This window comes from Echinops telfairi, unplaced genomic scaffold, assembly GCF_000313985.2.
Source record: "Echinops telfairi isolate 266 unplaced genomic scaffold, ASM31398v2 ScPeMD7_7469;HRSCAF=8507_0, whole genome shotgun sequence".
Classification (NCBI taxonomy): Eukaryota; Metazoa; Chordata; class Mammalia; order Afrosoricida; family Tenrecidae; genus Echinops; species Echinops telfairi.
Genome location: NW_022111372.1, coordinates 86755763 through 86772036, shown reverse-complemented (window position 1 = coordinate 86772036; position 16274 = coordinate 86755763). Strand labels below are relative to the sequence as shown.

At 41.0% G+C, this 16274-nt stretch overlaps 1 protein-coding gene across 7 annotated transcripts in view; it reads left to right on the top strand.

The window, feature by feature from the left end:
* STK32A (serine/threonine kinase 32A) overlaps positions 1–16274 on the top strand; it is a 200057-nt gene that overhangs the window by 136750 nt on the left and 47033 nt on the right. For 6 of the 7 annotated variants that reach the window (XM_045284913.1, XM_045284916.1, XM_045284915.1 and 3 more), the window contains 2 exons: positions 3661–3698; positions 16064–16153. In XM_045284913.1, coding sequence (XP_045140848.1) covers positions 3661–3698; positions 16064–16153 — 128 coding nt within the window. Of the gene's footprint in view, positions 1–3660; positions 3699–14551; positions 14621–16063; positions 16154–16274 lie in introns of those variants that run through there. The other variant, XM_045284917.1, reaches the window with a different exon arrangement.

Below are 16274 nucleotides of genomic sequence, written 5' to 3'. Positions count from 1 at the left end.
TTGCAGATAAATAAATGGAAGTATGACAAATGTTAAGATTGAGAGACTATAGCATATAGGAGGGCCTTTTAATTCAGCAGTGGGAAATCAGAAAGGCACCCTGCAGACAAAACTGCCTGAGCTGTGAAAGATGAAACAGGGGTGTTGGTCTGAACACAGTAATGAGAGGACTTGGATTCAGACACAGGAGGAGAGGTGTGGAGGTGAAGATGTGAGAGGATGGGGTGATATTCTACAGATGCAATTGATTTCCATCCATGGCTTGAGGACACGAGTTACACAATGAAATTTCATTTACGTCCCAAGAGTGAGGTTGGACTTTGTTCTATTTGGACTAATGAGACCCATCCATTACATGGTTTGAAGTGAGTTCTGAGAGAGTTTACCTGAGAGAAGCTTCTACTTTCACATTATTTTACACTATAGGTTTTTAATAGTTTGTACCTTACACCAGAAAAAAAGAATTGCCATAGATATGGATGATAACACTATGAATCCAGAACTGATTTCAAAATCTAACCAACTAAATGAGAAGATATTCAAAGCTAATGAGATTATCCCTGTATTTGACTGCCATGGGTGGCAGATACTTGGTTCTCTTTGTAGAAAAGGACCTATTACTCATTAATATTCTCAATAAAAGAGGACCCTGGACAAACCAAGTCTGTCAAAGACTAGGTCATTTTATTCTAGTGACATAAAAGCCACTTTTCTGGGCTGAAAATGTGTTCCCGAAACCTATTTCACAGTCTCATCCCTAATAACTCCTGTGACTTTAGGCTGAAGGGCCTTAATGGGACCTTAGGGAAGGACAGTAGAACTCTGAGAGAGAAAGTGTAGGCTGTTATAAAAATACAGCGTGGTATTCAGTTTGAGGATATTTTTTACTTACAATATAGCATGTATTCTGTTCGAGTAAACTTGCCTCTAACATCCATTGGGTCCATAGGAACAATTGTACAGTTATAATATAGAGATATCATAGTAAAGTCATGGAAGATAGGAGAGATACGCGAGAGAGTGAAATAGAAGAGTCAGACACATCTTTCGGTAGCATGCTCACCTCCAGGATGACCATGATCTCAGCAGCTAGGTCCGAGCAGAGTGCGGGAGGACAGGGAGGGAGGAGAGAGCGTATGCCTTTATTTCTGACCAAGGCCTATGTATACTTAGGGGTGTGATTACAGGTAACCCCACACATCACAGGAAGGGGCTGTACAATAGGCATACACGTCACAGGAAGGAGGTGAGTGAAGGGTGTACACGCAATAGGAAGGGGAGGGATTAGGGGTACACATGTGACAAGATGGGAGGACCCTAGACTCAAGATGATAGCCTAACCTTGGTCATCCTTGAGTGGGCTCAACCTTCTTTCTGGGCTCTCCTTCAGGGAGGCCATCACTATCCATATCAGAAGGGAGTGGGTCCTACTTAGGGTGGGACAGACTATAAAGTCTGATTGCTCTAGATCACCATAACCCTCAGGGAGGAAACCTGTAAGCAGCTTGCGTTGACCTCCAAGTGTACAGTCTTTTACCATGTGTAGCAAGAAGCGGCAGGTTTGGCAGATATTTGGGAGTAACAACCTGGGGAAAAACTCTTTTGCATTCCACAGTATTCTTCTTCTTCTTTTTTAAACCATTTTATTGGGAGATCTTACAGCTCATATCACCATCCATCCATCCATTGGGTCAAGCATTTTTGTACATATGTTTTCATCATACTTTTCAAAATATTTTCTTTCTACTTGAACTATTGGTATAAGCTCCTTATTTTTGTCCCCCACCCCTCACCCTCCTTCCCTCATAAACCATTGATAAATTATTATTATTTTCATATCTTACACCATATGCTGTCTCCCTTCACCCACTTTTCTGTTGTTTGTCCCCCTGGTGGAGTGGTGGTGGTGGTGGTGGTGTTGTTATATGTCGATCATTGTGATTGGTTCTCCCTTTCTACCCCCACCTTCCCCTACCCTACTAGTAGCACTACTCTCATTATTGGTCCTAAGGGGTTTATCTGTCCTGGATTACTTGTGTTGTGAGCTCTTATCTGTATCAGTGTACATGTTATGGTCTAGCCGGATTTGTAAGGTAGAATTGAGGTCAGGATAGGGGGTGGGAGGTGGGCGGGGGGAGGAAGCATTAAAGAACTAGAGGACAGTTGTATGTTTCATCAGGGTGCACTATCCTTCTTATAAACCAAAAATGCACTGCCATTGAGTAAATTCTAACTCATAGTGGTCCTATAGGTCAGAGTAAGACTACCCCTGTGGGTTTTCAAGTCTGTAGTTCTTTTTAGGAGTACAGAAACTCATCTTTCTCCTGAAGAGCACTGGTGATTTCAAACAGTTGATTTGTAGTTAGCATCTCAAAGCACAACCCACTATGCCAACAGGGTTCTTTCTATAGGCCACTGCTAATAGTATTCTCCATGAAACCACACCCTTTGTTGGAAGAGAGTAACATTTGTTTTCTGGGAATTTAATGATAAGATCAATGCATGAAAGGAACCCTGGTGGAGTAATGGGCTACATATTGGATTACATAAGGTTAGCTGTTTGAATTCACCAGTCACTCTGAGGAAGAAGAATGAGGCTTTCTACCCCCATAAAGAGTGACAGTCTAGGGAACCCGCCAAGATACAGGGCTCTAGGGAACCCTGGAGGTCACTATGAGAATTAACTTGATGTTAATTTTTGATTGTTAAAATCTATGCATGGAGGAGCCCTGGAGGCATAGTGGTTGAGTTGCGCTGCTAACCTCAAGGTCAGAAGTTTGTATCCACCAGCAACTCTGCAGGTACAAGATGAGGCTTCCTGCTCCCTTAAAGAAGAAACCCAGGGGCAGTGCAGCTCTGTCCTAGAGTATCCATGTAAGTCAGAATTGATGGCAGTGTGTGACTGAGTAATCTCTGGAATTCCAACATGTGGTATACTTCATTTTTGCCATTCTAGAGAGCTTTTACTTCATGTGATCTGTGTAACTCTAGAGTTATACAAATGAAAATGATGGTGATGACATAGTGGTTGAGGGGTTCAATCCCACCAAGAGACACCATGGAAGATGCCCTGACAATCTGTGTTCCAAAGTTTACCCCTTTGAAAGCCCTAGGAAGCAATTCTACTCTGCACATATGGGATCCTTAGTGTGTTGGAGTCAACTTGACGGGAACTGAGCAACAGCCACACTGACCGTTTCAATGCTCTGTCTGTTTCTATGGACTGCTATGTACATGCTTAGATCATATCATATAGAAATTAAGGGTCTGTTCTCTTGATTGAGAAGCGCCTAGCTCAGAGGCCAGTTCTTCCATTTGCCAGCTCTATAGCCTTAGATTAAATTCATTCACCTTCTCCAGCTTCAGTTTTATGATCTGTAAATTGGACATATTAATCGTAACTGTTTCAAGATTCAGTGTAAGAATTTACTAAAATAGTGAGGATTGCTTTAACTGTCTTTAACAATTTGTGAGCATTTTATTCATTAGTTTATCTGTCAACTAATTAAAGTGTAACTATTAACTGTTAAATAGTTAAACTGTTAAATAGTTAAAGTGTTCACTAATACATTATCTGCTAGTTATTGCCCATTATTACCTACTAGATGATTTGTTTGACTAATTATGAACAACATTCTCTTTCCTTTTTTGCTCCCCTAGGGATATGAAGCCTGACAATATTTTACTTGATGAACATGGTAAGTTAAAGATTTGTTTGCAATCAACTACTTGCTATGCATGTATAACAAATTGATTATTCCTGATAAAGACTTAGGAAAGGGTGTCTTGTTTGGCTCTGTGATGTGAATAAACCTTATTTGATGGGTGGGGAGGGCCAACAGGAGAGAACTTTGCTTTTGAGAGAGAGCAATGGGCCGAGAACACAAGCATACATAGCCTTATTAACACTGTATTTACACACTGTGAAAGCCCTTCTTTTTTCAATTTTGTTTCATGCCAACTGGTGTCTTTGAGAAAAGTGTCACTGTTGTCTGGTGTTGGTTTGTCTTTATGACATTTAATCATCTCTCTTTTTTCATGAAGACAGAAGATGACTCAAATGTTGTGTCTACTGACAAATCAGTGACATGGTTTCGTCCCACTGCATCTGCTCTTCAGCTTTCCTTCTTAGGGGGACCAGGGATCTTACATTTTCAAAATGAGGTCAAATGGTCTCTCCCAAACATTTTCAGTTGAATTAAGACAGTCAGTGAAAAGAAAAAATATATATGATGTAGATAACATCAGACTATTATCCTCTGATATGAGAAATATAGGGATATAGCAATAATCCTGAAGGTGGCGGGTGAATGGCTGAAGCTTTAGAAACATTGATTAGTTATTCTGTGGGGCAGGTTTTTGTAAACACTGTTTAAATATGACTAGTCCCTTCCTAATTTTCATTATTTTTTTTAAATTTTCATCATTTTAATGTACATTTGGATTTATTGGTCCTTCAGGGAAGACCTCTGAGACACAAGCCGGCATCTTGTAATGCTACAGTGGCAGTACAATCCTTGTGATGTATTTTAAAGCTCCTCAATGAGGGTGAAACGAATCTGCAAAAGCTCCTTATGCATTTGATTCTTACAGAAGGGATTTAGAAGTGGGACTAAACTCCAAGTCTCATCCACTGCTCATCATTCATTTATTTCGTTGATTTTTAAATCCAATTTGCCAGGCTCCACCTGTGCTCAGAGGGCTAAGCAACACTTTTGGGTATGACCTCTAATTCCGAAGCTCAGGGTCATCATTTATTTATGGACTGTCTAAAAGATGTTTTCCACTTTCTTCCAACGCCTCATTTCTTCCCTCTCTTTACTGCTTCTGACACTTGGGAGCAGAATCTCTGAGTCGCAGAAATGTGAGCAATGTGAGACATAGCATGAAGGTGACTTTCATTGAAACAGCAGCTCTCCCAACCTTAGACAGGAAGCGGGACCACTTCTCACAAATAAAGACTAGTGAGCTTGACAGCTGTGAAGCGGGTCTATGCTAGCTTATGATGCCTGCCATTGAGTCGATCCAGCTCATGACAACTCTATCAGACAGATTAGAACTGTTCCATGGGGTTCCAAGGCTGTGATCATTATGGCAGCAGATTGCCAGCTTTTTTCTCCTGCCCACAGAACTGTTGGGGGGTTTGAATGTTGCCCTTATGGTTAGCACTCCCACACTTAACCATTGACCAGCCACCAGGGCTCCTGCCCTGGCTTTTAAAGAGTACATTTTCACAGCTTAGATAAGATGTTCCCTCTTCGTAGTCTTGCCTTATGGCCATATATGGCTAGCCAAGTATAACCCAGGTTGGAGTTCATCCTCAATTGCCCTTTCAACCAGGTGTCTTTCTGGGTAATGCCTATTCAACTGATGCTTTAACAGGGCATGAATATAGTCATATAGATTCCATCAATCAAAACCCGTTCAAAAGTAATCTCTCAAACCAGTTTTCAGGGAATCCACTCTGACTCAACAATCCCATATGTGTCAGAATAGAACTGTGCTCCAGAAGGTCTTAATGGATGATTTCTCAGAAGCTAGTTGCTATTTAATTTGGACTTGAAGCTCCAAATTTCATTAAGTAGCCCGAATTTTTAAACATTTGCACCACTAAATGTACCTGCTTTATATAGTATTTTAATATTAGGTCTCCTCAGACATAAATTCATCTCATTTTTACCATGAGGTTATTCTATTGTCTTTCATTAAATATCTTTTTCTTCTTCATTTTCTTGGTCACATTGGTGATTATAGATTACTAGAAAGCTCAAGAAATCTAGTATCATCTCAGAAACTCCCCTCATGAAAGATTAAGGGTGTAATAGGTTTAGAAAGGAGCCCTGATGGCAAAATGGTTCAGTACTGATACGCTAGCTAAAAACGTTGGCCATTAGAAACTCTCTCAGCAGCTCTCTGGGAGAAAGACCTAGAGATTTGCTCCTATGTCACATGAAGCCACTCAGAATGAGTTAAAAATCTATTTATTTAACAGAGAGGCTCTCATCTACACTGGGTCAGGATAACAGTTAAACTTGGAACTATTTTATGGTCTTTATTTTTTGTCTCTCTCTCTCTCTCCTTTTGGTGTCTATCTGTATAAGATAAGCAGGATAAGCAACCCCAAGGAGACAGTGATGAGACCGATGATACTGGGCGAAAAATTGGAGGGAAGGAGGCAGGGGGATGTGAGTGGTGAGCCAATAACAACAGGGACAGGGGACTAGCTAGGGTTCTAAAATTGATGGTGACGAGGATGTAGCATTCCTTGTCAGTTTTGATTTAATTGAAAGGTATCCAAGAGGAATTGCTGATTGGTGAATGATGGCTTAACATGATAGTGGGGCAAGAGGAAATAAAAAAGAAAAAGAAGAAAGAATAAGAAAGTAAATATTATATAGAGAGATTTAAATATAGATATATATGTAAATATATAAATATACAAAGATAAGTGTATTGGTCTATGTCTATGTACAAGGAGGTAGATGGACTTTAGGCTTCCACTTAAATCTTACCTCAGTACATGAATGGCTTGTTCTAATAATATGGCACTGTATAATACTCACCTTCCTGAAATGATCCTTAAAGACAAAATGGGTGCACAAGCAAATGTGGTGAAGAAAGCTGATGGTACCCGGCTATTAAAAGATATAGTATCTGGGGTCTTAATGGCTTGAAGTTAAAACAAGTGGCCATCTAGCAGGGAAGCAACAAAACCCACATGGAAGAAGTGCACCAGTCTGTGTAATCATGGGGTGTCAATGGCAATAACTATCAGAAGTTCAAAAATAAGCAATTAAATTGATGTGGAAGAGTGTGGACAAAGTGGAGATCCAAAACCCACCTGTAGGATAATTGGTAGTTCCTCACAGAAGGTCCACATGGAAGACATGATAAATCTAGGGAGAAGTAATGCACTGATGAAACTCTAGTTCTTTAATATTTCCTCCACTTTCTATTATGGTCTTTGTTTTACCTCATTTATCTTGTTAGACCTGTGATTGTTCATTTGTATAATTAAGATTTCTCAGTGAACGAAAGGCAAGATGGATAAACCGTCAGAAGCAGTAATGGGAGTAATGATTCCCTGAGGGCACAGGAAGGGAGGAAGGGGGAGAAGAGGGAGCTGAAAGCAATGATGACTGTATAACCCCACTCAAGAGGAACGAATAACAGAATTTCAGGTGAATTACATTGGATGGTGTAAGATATGACAAAAATATAATAATAACAATATAATATAATAATATGGGTTCTTGGGGGGTAGGGTGAGGGTGGGACCATATCAAAGAACCCAAGAAGAAAGAAAATGTTTTGAAACAGATCGTGGTAGTAATTGTACAATTATATTTGATTTCATTGAATTATGGACTGCTATAATATTTGTAAGAGCTCCCAATAAAGTGATTAATAAAAAGAAAAAGAAAGAAAATTAATTCAATGGCACCCAATAATAGCAATTAGTAGTAAGAATGTGGTTTCTGGAACCAGATTGCCTGGATTCAAAACCTAATTCACAAGATCAATAGCTGTGAGAGTTTCTACAAGTTTACCTAATCTTTCTTTCATCTTAGTTTACTCTGGAATTTAAAAATGTCTGCTTCCTTCACTGCCATGGAGTCAATATAAACTGATAGCAATCCAATAGGACAGCATCGAACTGTTCCTTAGGGTTTACAAGACACTAAATCCCTTGGAGCAATTGGTGGCTTTGAACCATTGATTTTGTGGTTAGTAGGCCACCACTTATGCCATTGTACTACCAATCTACTTCTCAGAGACATTATAATCAATAACTGACAGAGTAGCCATAAAAGTGATTAATAATGCAGGTTCTGCCACAGAGAAATCACTCAGTGAATGTTCAATATTAGTATTATTCCCATAAGGTAATGTTGGCTTTCTCTCTGAAGACAGAATGCTGGAACTACTTCACCTTGTATGATGTCATTTTGTCCTAATCAATTTATACCAGATATGTACTGAATAGATAATTGTGTTTATAATTATCAGATAGATAAGTGTCTATCTGATAATTATATATGATTATCTATCTGATTATTATAATAGTTAGATAGATAATTGTATCTCCCAAAGGATTATTTTGATTCCATAAGGAATATGTCAAAGGTTCTCCTGTCTGCTTGCTAGACCTCGTGTTCAAGCAATTCTGTTTAGCCTTTGATCCTCAGGCCCAATGGCCCATTTTGTTTTTTTCTTCATGTGTGCAAGGGAATAAGGCCATTTTATGTTGGTGAGGCCGGAACCCTATTACTAGGGAATGGGACCAGTTATCCCAGTTTATATTCTGCCTTTCTGTGAATTATTAATATTGTCCCATTTAACTCTGAAGGTCTTCTGATTGGGACAATGAATTAAGAGACTCTTTCCATATTATGTCCCCACCCTGAACTTGTGAGAACACTATAAGTAATAAGAATAAAACTATGTTGAGAAAGTATGGTCTATGTGAAATGGAGTTGAGAATCACTCTCTAAACATTGCTTTAGGGATCCCTTTTCAGAGGAGAAAATTGTTTTGAAGTTTTATGCTTTCGGTTCATTCAGCGCCTACAAAAGCAATGGTTCTCAGGCATTACTTTGGGGCCATCATTAATGGATTAGTCTGGGTTGACTAGAGAAACAAATCCAGACACCCATATGTGCAAAGAGAGAACTTTACATCAAAGAGCAATTGTATATGAGAAAACATCCCAGCGCAGTCCAGATCAAGTTCATAAGTCCAATATTAGCCCATAAGTCTGAATGTAGTCCATAAATCCCTCTGCAGACTCATGCAGCCACATGCATTGATGCAGAATGCAGGACGATCAAAGGCCAGTGGGTGCAGCCTTGTGGCTCCAGGGCTCTGGTTGCCATCAGCATGGCTCAATATGGCTCATCTACAGGAATGTGAAACAGAGAGACACCTCCCCAGAGAAAGAGAGGAAATTCCCAGTTTCTTCATGAGAAGGCCACACCCACAAGGAGACATGAACAGGCTGTGTGTGACCTGATTGACAGACTAGTCTCCACCCCTTCACTCTTAATATCCCTAAATTGGCATGAGATTATGTAACGATCACAAGTAACCATTTTCAAATGACTACATTCTGTATAGCCACACTTCTCTCACTCATCCCACGTCACAAGTCCGTTGTAGAAAGCTGCTTTTATGAGACTCAACTGAACCACAAACTATCTTTGAGAGTGTGTTTTTTTTAAATATGGATCTCATATTTGAACCCTTTGTTCTTTTATTTATACATTTATAATATTTCTACCATTGATTGACTTTGTGCATGGGGATTGTATCCACAGTGAAGGATAACTGCCCATCAGTTTGACATGCCTCCTACATCCATCCCTTCTAGTGAGCTGAGCATCATCCCACATTGCTCAAATATTAATTCAGACCACTTACAACATATCTTAATAATTAGATTGACTTTTGTAAAAATCCAATAGTGAGTATAAAGTGCTTCATTCATATTTTTCATATTGATCAGAAAAAATTGGCCCCTAAAGGAAATGAAATCCTGTATGAAGTGAAAGCCCTTTCTATGGAATGAATGGACATTCCTTGTACATCAGGATTTCCTTCTTAAAAACATTTTTTTAAGTAGAGTTTACCTGTCACTCTTTTAACCAAATGTTTTGTTTAACTAGTTCAGGGCCCAAGATGGAATTATTAGGATTGAAATGTTACAAATGTTCATTATCAATTGTTCTGATCTGCAATCTCATAACCTACCAGTTTGAATACTCATACAACATGTATCAATTCTAAAATTATAGACTGTTTATATTTTTCTTAAATTCTTCATAGAAAAGAAAAGAAAAAGCTACACACCAAGGAATACCAGTCTGCCTGGCATATCAGAGGAGAAAAACCAACTATGCCTCATTCTTTATGTATGTCTCTTAACATCTTTCCTAGATACAAGAGAAAGAGAGAAGCGAAAAATCAGTCTAGGGCTGTGCGTGAGGAAGAGTTGAACTCCCCGCCCTCCTGCCTCTTGGAGATGCACTCTGTGTCTTAAAATTGAGCGTGAGGTTTTTGTTTGAGTGGACTTCAAAGCATTTGTGAGAAAATTTCAATTCCCCATAAATTTTTTAAGCTCCTGTACACATTTAAATACAGAACTATATGTGTGGAACAGGGTTGCTCAATACGTCGAGCGCGATCTACTAGTTGATCGCAAATGTACTGTAGTAGATAGATCGCGTGGTATTAAAAAAACAGGCGTAAGCCTATCATCAATCCCGTCACTTAATTGATATACAACACAGCCAATCAGATGCAATCTTAGGTGCCAAACGCATGCGCAAACAACTGCGCTAAGTGCAGCAAAACTGACAAGCTAAGTTATCGCCAATTGTTAGACTTTTTTTTCTCTTAAACGTAAGAAAGGGTATTAAAGTGAGTGGGAGAGTTGGACCAAGTAAGAAGACAAAAACATATCACTTTCATACGAAATGGGAGATTTTGACCCTAGAAGCCGACATTCAGCTGAAGTCCAGAGCGCATGAACCGTTCTGGAACTCACTCGCAGAGGGAAAGTACCCAAACATGAGAAAATGTGCTACCTCTTTGACTGCATTATTCAGCTCTACTTATTTATGTGAGTCAGCCTTTCCCCACATAGAGATCCAAGTACCGTTCCACCATGACTGATAATGATTTGGAAGTGTGCTTGAGGCTGGCTGTCAGCAGCTACTGTCTGAACTAGGCATCCCTGGCTCATTCCATTCAGTGCAAGTACTTCATCAGAGTAAACTGAGGTAATGACAAAAAATTTCCTTAGTTAATTGTGTTGTATTGTGCAATATGGGCTCATGCAGTTATACAAGGTAGACAAGCATACATTGTACATATTAAGAATTCTCAATGCATTTATGAATAAATGCAATAAATAAATTTATGTTTTCCATTTTCGTAGTTGGTAGATCATTTTGACTTGATCATTTTATAAGTAGCTCGCATGCTGAAAAAGTGTGAGCAACCCTGCTGTAGAATATTGTGCCCTATCCCTAGATTACCAGGTTTATTCAGTCGCAAGTAGCACCTGGTGTTCTTAGATTGATTTTGACTCATAGCCACCTTGAGTAACAAGTGGAAATTCCTCATAGGAGTTTCTAGCCTGTAATACTTATAGGCCCAGACTACTAGGCATTTTCTCTGGGTGGGTTCAAACTGCCATCCTCTTAGTTAATAGCCAAACACCTAACCATTGCACCAATAGGACTCCTTAAGTAGTGCCTTGAAAATTTTGCGATTTCCTTAGCAAACTGTGGTGTCTACACGCTGAGCCCGTGGGTGGCCGGGAAAATGTTGACAATGAGGGGCAGTGCTAATTGATTGGTTATGGTGTCTGCAGTGCCACGTTGAGAACGTTCCCCGCTGAGAGCGCAGGAGCAGAGAGAAAGGATATGAACAATGACAGCGATGAGGACGGAATCCAACAACTCAAGAGTGTGATCAGATTTCTAATGTGATCTTATTATCAATTCAGACTTTTAGTTTTATTGGCTTCTAACTCACAGATCATACACATCAACAGTTCAGTCATATTAAGAAGAGTGTACAGTCATCACAATTGATTTTAGAACATTTCCTTCATCTTGTATTCATCGTTATTAGCTCCCCATCTCCCCCCAACCTCCTCTTATTGCCCCCAAGGAATGAACAGCTGTCTCAGGGAAGAGAGAATAAAAGGAAAGACAATGCCCTCTTTTTACAGGTGTTAAATTAGGAGAATCTGAAACTTATTTTTAAACAACTTTGTACTAAACTGAGAATGGTTTGTCCTAACTATTCCCTTACCTTTTGGGGACATTCGTTAGTGTTGGAGGGCATTGTAACTTGTTATGATTCCCATCACTTGTGGGGCGGGCCATTGGCATATAGTAGGTAGAGCACAGGCATGATGCTAAATGCCCTACATTTTATAAAAAGTCTCCACCCAAAGAATTATCCAACCCTGCACTAGGACCTTGTTGAACCCTGTCTCCAGAGGTTCTGATGCAAGTGCTTTGTCCTGGGGTTAAAGAATCTGCAATTCTTACAAGTTTCTAGCTATTGCTAATACTGGCAGTCCAGTGACCACTTTGAGCACCTTTTACCTCTACTGAATTGGTTTGGAAAATCAGCTCTTGATAAAGTAGAGGGTTGTGTGTTTGACCTATAACCTGGATCATGTAAAGAGTTTGATGGTTATGATTGTTGGTGATACATGTGCCGTGGTCTTCTATTGCAGCCTCAGTATCTGCTGTTGTGACTATGGCGACCCCACAGGGGGCAGAGTGGAACTGTGCTCCATAGATTTTCCACAGCTCTATTTTCAGAAGCCGATCACACTTTTCTTCTAAGGTGCCTCTGGGCGGAGTCAAATCTCCATCATTTGGGGGAGCAGCTGAGTGTGTTAACTGCTGGCACTCCCCTGTGGCACGTGTCCTACACCAATTCTACTGAGCTGGTGTCTCACGAGGGTGAAGGCCTGCCATGTATATTTGTCAAAATACATTGGTAGTTTCTGAAAATTACACATATCAATTGGACACTTCTTTCTCAACAACTTCATGAGAAGACGGACATTATTATTCTAGATAGGATGAGTAACTGTACCAAGGGCAACAGACCTAGTTAGTAGGAGAACCTGGACTTGAGGCCAGGCGGTCTGACTCCCGAATACAAGCCATGAACCGTAAATTATGCAGGTGCTCTAGGTTGAATTACGACCCCCATAAATATGTGTTGGAAACTCTAATCTCTATGCCTGTGTTATAATCCCATTTGAGAATAGGTTGCTTTGTTATGTGACTGAGGGTTACTGTGACGTATAGCTTCAGCCAAACTCTTCTGAGATATAAAAGAGACTAAACAAGTGAGCAAAACAGAGACAAAGGAATAGAGATGTGGTAAGATGGTTGTTAGACACATGGAGTTCTCCAAGGAGCCAGAGAGTGGAAGCTTAAGACCCAAGGACCTGGCTGGCTGAGCAAGAAAGGCGGGATTTGTTTGAGCTTCTGGCCATTCAAATTTTGAGGAAACAAATTTCTGTTTGTTAAAGCCATCCACTTCCGGCATCCCTGTTGTAGCAGCACAAGATCACTAAAACATCAGGCTAACTAATTGCTATCATCAGTCTCAGCCCTGATCCAGTGCTGTGTGGATGAGAACTAGGGGGGAGAAAGAAAGAAGAGGACCCCTGCAAAAACATATACTGTGATAATTAGTTATGAAACCATTTCGTGGTGCCGTCTGAGCAAGGACACCTCAAGTTTTATCTGGATGATTTCTGTGTTTACAAACATCACATCAACAACAAAGCATTTCTGCATGAAATAAACTAGGCAGCCGACTAGCAGCTGACCGGGTACTATGTGGGGGAAGACAGACGTTTGGTGTGAGGAATGGGGATGCTGAGACAGTGGGAGAAAAATCCGACAACTTCCTTCCAATTACTGCCACAGCACATCAAAACCACAGAAGCATGTAAATGGAAATGCCAATACATCAACCCCAGCTGGCTTTCGTGCCAACAGCAAACATAATAGGCTTGACTGCCTGAGCCAGGGCTTCAAACCGGTTCCCCCTGGTTCAGTCATAGCCAATGAGGTGAAACCAGTACAGACCAGAATTTGCAAAATGTGGGCCCCAGAGGGAGGAAAATTACTGGTTGATGCCTTCTTAGAAAACAAGGGTAATGTGTGTGTAGCACAGTCACCAAATCTCTTGACTGGCCGTGTCGCCAAAACATGCACCCTGCACTAGGATGGAGGCTAAGCACACGCTGTGAACGTATGTCAATAGCCACAGTCCTGGAAATAAGCTATTCTTTTTAATTAAGTTCCTGGAAAAACTCAGTCCACCTCTTCTGAGCCTCCCATTCCAAAGATTGACCTGTAATTTTTCACATCCTGGTTAGTGTTCCAGGCATCCGTGTTTTGCAAATTTCAGTCTGGCTCAATTTCAATTAATTGCCCATTACTAAACTGATTCAATCCAGCGTGAAACCCTAGTCTGGGTCTGATACTAGCCCTTTCTTCCTTCTGCAGCAAAAGCAAACGCCCTAAAGCCCTTTGGAGATGGGTTCTTTGGCAAACATTAAGTGTTCGACTTACACTGTATTGCCATGAATGTCAGAACGAAGGACATCACTTGCCCTTATTTTTCCCTAAAACGACTGAGGCTCAGCATAAGAAATGGGCTGAAAGTCATATTTTTTTTAGAGGCAAACTTAGGGACATCAGCCAGGAGCATTAGTTAGGGTAGCCCAGAGAATTTGAACAAGTAGGATATGTACACACAAAGAAAAGAGAAGAACAGAAGAGGGAAAGAGAGAGACAGGCAGACACAGAGAGAAGGCTGAATTGTAATTGGCTCAAACAGTGGTGAGTCCAGCAAATCCAAGTCTGCAGGGCAGACCAAACCAAAAGCTCACTGATACTGTCGATTTTGACTCAGAAACTAAGGCAGGTGTTGACACTGCAGTCTTCACACAGCCTGCCAGGAGGGAAGCACTGCCGTGTGGAGGCAGAGTTTCTTTTTTTGAGAAAATGCCGTTTGCTCCTAAGGCTTTCAACTGATGGGATGGATCCGCTCGCCCACGTTATTATTGGTAAGCTTGTTTACTCAGTCAGCTGACTTTTAGATGTAAATCCTATCTGCAAAGTTGTTGTTGCTAAGTGCCATCAAGTCAAGTCTGACCCATAGCGACCCTATGAACAACAGAGCAAAAGTGCCCGGTCCTGGGCCCCCCTCACCACTGTTTCTATGCCGGAGCCCATGTTGCAGCCGCTGTGTTGATCCGTCTCGTTGAAGGCCTTCCTCTTTACCCTGGTCCTCTACTTTTCCAAGCGTGATGTCATTCTTCCAAGTAGTTTCACAATTACACCTAGATTCCTGTTTAATAAAATGACGTGGCACTGGAGCTCCAGTGAGGGCATTGGCCAGTCAGTGGTAATTCTTACCTCCCCTGTGGGAGAGCTGATTTGATGTCTAGATAATGTACCTCAAGTGCAGCCACTACCCTTTGTCAACAAAAATAATATCTTCTGACCAGATGGACACACAAGACTGACCATCAAATCCTGTCTCCTGGTTCCCAATCTTGTACCCTTTTCACGGTCTCTTGAAAAACATAGTTACAGATAGGAACTAGAAACACAGGGAATCCAGAACAGATGATCCCTTCAGGACCAGTGGTGAGAGTGGTGATACCGGAGGGTGGAGGGAAGGTGAGAGAGAAAGGGGGAGCCGATTATAAGTATCTATATATAAAACCTCCTCACTGGGGACGGACAACAGAAAAGTGGGTGAAGGGAGGGAGATGTCGGACAGTGTAAGACATGACAAAATAATAATTTATAAATTATCAAGGGTTCATGAGGGAGCAGGGAGTGGAGAAGGAGGGAAAAAATGAGAAGCTGATACCAAGGGCTTAAGTAGAAAGTAAATGTTTTGAGAATGATAAGGGCAACAAATGTACAAATGTGCTTGGCACACAATGGATGTAGGTATGGATTGTGATAAGAGCTGTATGAGCCTCCAATAAAATGATTTTTAAAAAAAGGACTGTTTCTTGGCCGAAAAGTAAATCTTGGTATCCACAAAAGTGCTAACCTTATAGAGGCAATCTTTTTTTGTTTGTTTGTTTCTTCATTTTTCTTGAACTGCTAATATATTGAATAGCTGCTGGTTGACTCCCCATTGTTATTTACAGAATAACCCATTTAAGATGTCACCAATGGACAAAAGCTACAGAGAGACTGAGCAGAGTATCAGCTCTTAACCAGGAAGGGCAGCACCTGCTGAGGCACGACGGCACATTTACACATTTGTGCGTCAAGTTCCCGCTGCTAGAGGGGGTCACATTGAAGACCGACTTGGCCTTGCGGAAAGAATGTTTTCTGGTTCCCTCCCCCCGCCCCCTCCAACGTGTATCCAGTTGCATTTGGCAACAAGAACGCATTTGGTCAAGCTTCCAGTCGCTTTCCATGAGCAGCACGGTTGTGCCTCTAAGTCGAGCGGGAAGTGACGTCCTCTGTGGTTCTCTCTCCAGGTCACGTGCACATCACAGACTTCAACATCGCTGCCATGCTGCCCAGGGAGATGCGGATCACCACCCTGGCGGGAACCAAGCCTTACATGGGTATGTGCTTTGTGGGCGGCTGTGGTTTCTAAAAGAAATACTTGTAGTTTTGATTCTTGTCGGCAGTTATCCTCCAATTCATAGCAACCCCATCTGGACGCCATTTATTACAATCACATCA